Source organism: Miniopterus schreibersii (genome assembly GCF_964146895.1).
Source record: "Miniopterus schreibersii genome assembly, chromosome: 2".
In the NCBI taxonomy this organism is placed as follows: Eukaryota; Metazoa; Chordata; class Mammalia; order Chiroptera; family Miniopteridae; genus Miniopterus; species Miniopterus schreibersii.
In genome coordinates, this window is record NC_138102.1 from 143,970,026 (window position 1) to 143,972,052 (window position 2,027).

Genomic DNA, 2,027 nt, shown 5'->3' on the forward strand with positions numbered 1-2,027 from the left:
ACCCACCTTCCACTGACTCCCCATGAGTCTTAAGCCCGTGTCTTTCTTCCTTCAGAGACCCTGGTTTTTTACTTTGAAACATGACTTTACCCCTAATTCCATACCCATGGGAATACAGAGAATTCAAGACATAAACAGTTTCCCAATGCTAAGGATTTTGTTGTTTCACAAACAAAAGGAATATATATATCTGCAACAAAAATACTTGAATCGAAAAAGTTCTCTATTTTTTCCGCCTCTGAGAAAGATAAAATATGTACTAAAGCAAGCAAGTAATTTGCTGCAGTTTTTTTTTTTGTATCTCCAAGAGAGGAGGCTTTACAAGATAACTTGTTATATCTGACATTATGAGCAAAAAAATTTTTCTTTAATGTCTATTATTTAGGTATCTTGCTGTAATTCTGCTGTTTCCCAATCATACTCTACCTGCTTTCTGCTACCTGAGATGTTGTAAACTTTTTGGCAACATGTTTTTCAGAGCTGCTTTTACTTCCTTGTTCTTTAAGCTATAGATAAGGGGATTCACTAGGGGAGTGACCACACTGTACTGCATGGAGAAAACCAACTCCCACGGGGAACCTGAGGTGGGCATGAGATAGCGAAGAAAACCTGAGCCATAAAATAAGGTCACTGCAGTGAGGTGGGAGGAGCAGGTGGAGAAGGCCTTGCTTCTGCCCGAGGTGGAGCTGATGCTCAGGATGGTGGAGACAATGCGGGCATAAGAGAAGAAAACCAGGAGGAAGGTCCCAAAGCCATGCAGGAGGGCACAGAAGAGCAGGACAGCAAAGTTATTGGAGCTATTGGAACAGGACAGGGAGAATAGGGAGGGAATCTCACAAATAAAATTGGAGATGACTTGGGTCTCACAGAAGTCCAAATTCCAAGCTAGGAGGGTGTTGATGAGAGCGTCCACAAATGCCAGGCCCCAAGATCCCCACACCAGTCCCACACACAGCTCATTGTTCATCATCTGACCATAACGTAGAGGGTAGCAGATGGCAGCGTAGCGGTCATAGGCCATCACTGCAAGGAGACAGACCTCTGTTCCCCCAGAGTCAAGCACAAAGAAGGCCTGGGTCAAACAGTCTTCTACTGAGATAGTTTTCTTCTCAGACAAGAGGTTCTCTAACATCTTGGGCACAGTGACTGAAGAGTAACAGAGATCCAGGAAGGAGAGGTGACTCAAGAAGAAATACATGGGGGTGTGAAGGTGAGAATTGGCCCTGATCACCAGCATCATCAATAGGTTCCCTGACAGAGTCAGGAGGTAAATTACCAGGAAAATCATGAAGTATAGGGCCTGGATGTGATGGTCAGCAGGGAACCCAAGGAGGAGGAACTCAATGATGGTGCTGTGGTTTCCCAAGGCCATCGAAAGATGATAACCCTTTGGAAGAAAACAGAAAGAGGAATGAAGTATTAACTGCCTCCTCTGGCAACCCAGAGTTTCCACCCATTCTATGTACACATACATTTTTCTTCAACTGCTCATTACTGTTATAGTCTAATAACTCTCATGGTGTCCTTTGAAGCATGCCCTTCCCTTTGTTTATTTCTTAGTGATTTCTTTCTTCTGAACCTACTGTGCTCTTTCCATTTATTGTTCTTCTTTTACAAATAGCTGTAGAGAAAATTACTTTTTTTTTTTTCTTTCCAGATCTAACTCTTGAATAATTTCCTATCTCTTTAAACTAAACCTTCAAATATGTTCTATAACATTCTGGTCAAGCGCTAACTTTCTGCAGAATATGTTCTAATCCCTGTTCTTCTTAGTTTCACCCTTTCACCTCCCAGTCAAAACTCTGTAACAGTTCCTTATGACTTAGTTATGTACTATGTGTGCTATTTGTTCTCATTATTATCTTTCATATATTTGGAACATTTAATCTTAAAAACAATTTTAAAAGCTGTGTGTGTATGTGTTTGTGTGTGTTGGAGAGCTGATGTAAGGAGGAAATTGCTAAACCTATTTTTGTAATTAAAAAATAAAGTTAAATAACAAAGCTAAAACAAAATTGAATTGCTCA

The 2,027-nt window shown here is 40.7% G+C and overlaps 1 protein-coding gene across 1 annotated transcript; it reads right to left on the bottom strand.

The window, feature by feature from the left end:
* Positions 1 to 436: 436 nt before the first annotated feature.
* LOC308553325 (olfactory receptor 8S1-like) lies at positions 437 to 1,372 on the bottom strand (the record flags this gene model as incomplete). The annotated part of the gene is made up of 1 exon (XM_081129211.1): positions 437 to 1,372. One exon carries the CDS (start codon positions 1,370 to 1,372, stop codon positions 437 to 439), a length of 936 nt encoding a protein of 311 aa, XP_080985337.1.
* Positions 1,373 to 2,027: the final 655 nt, after the last annotated feature.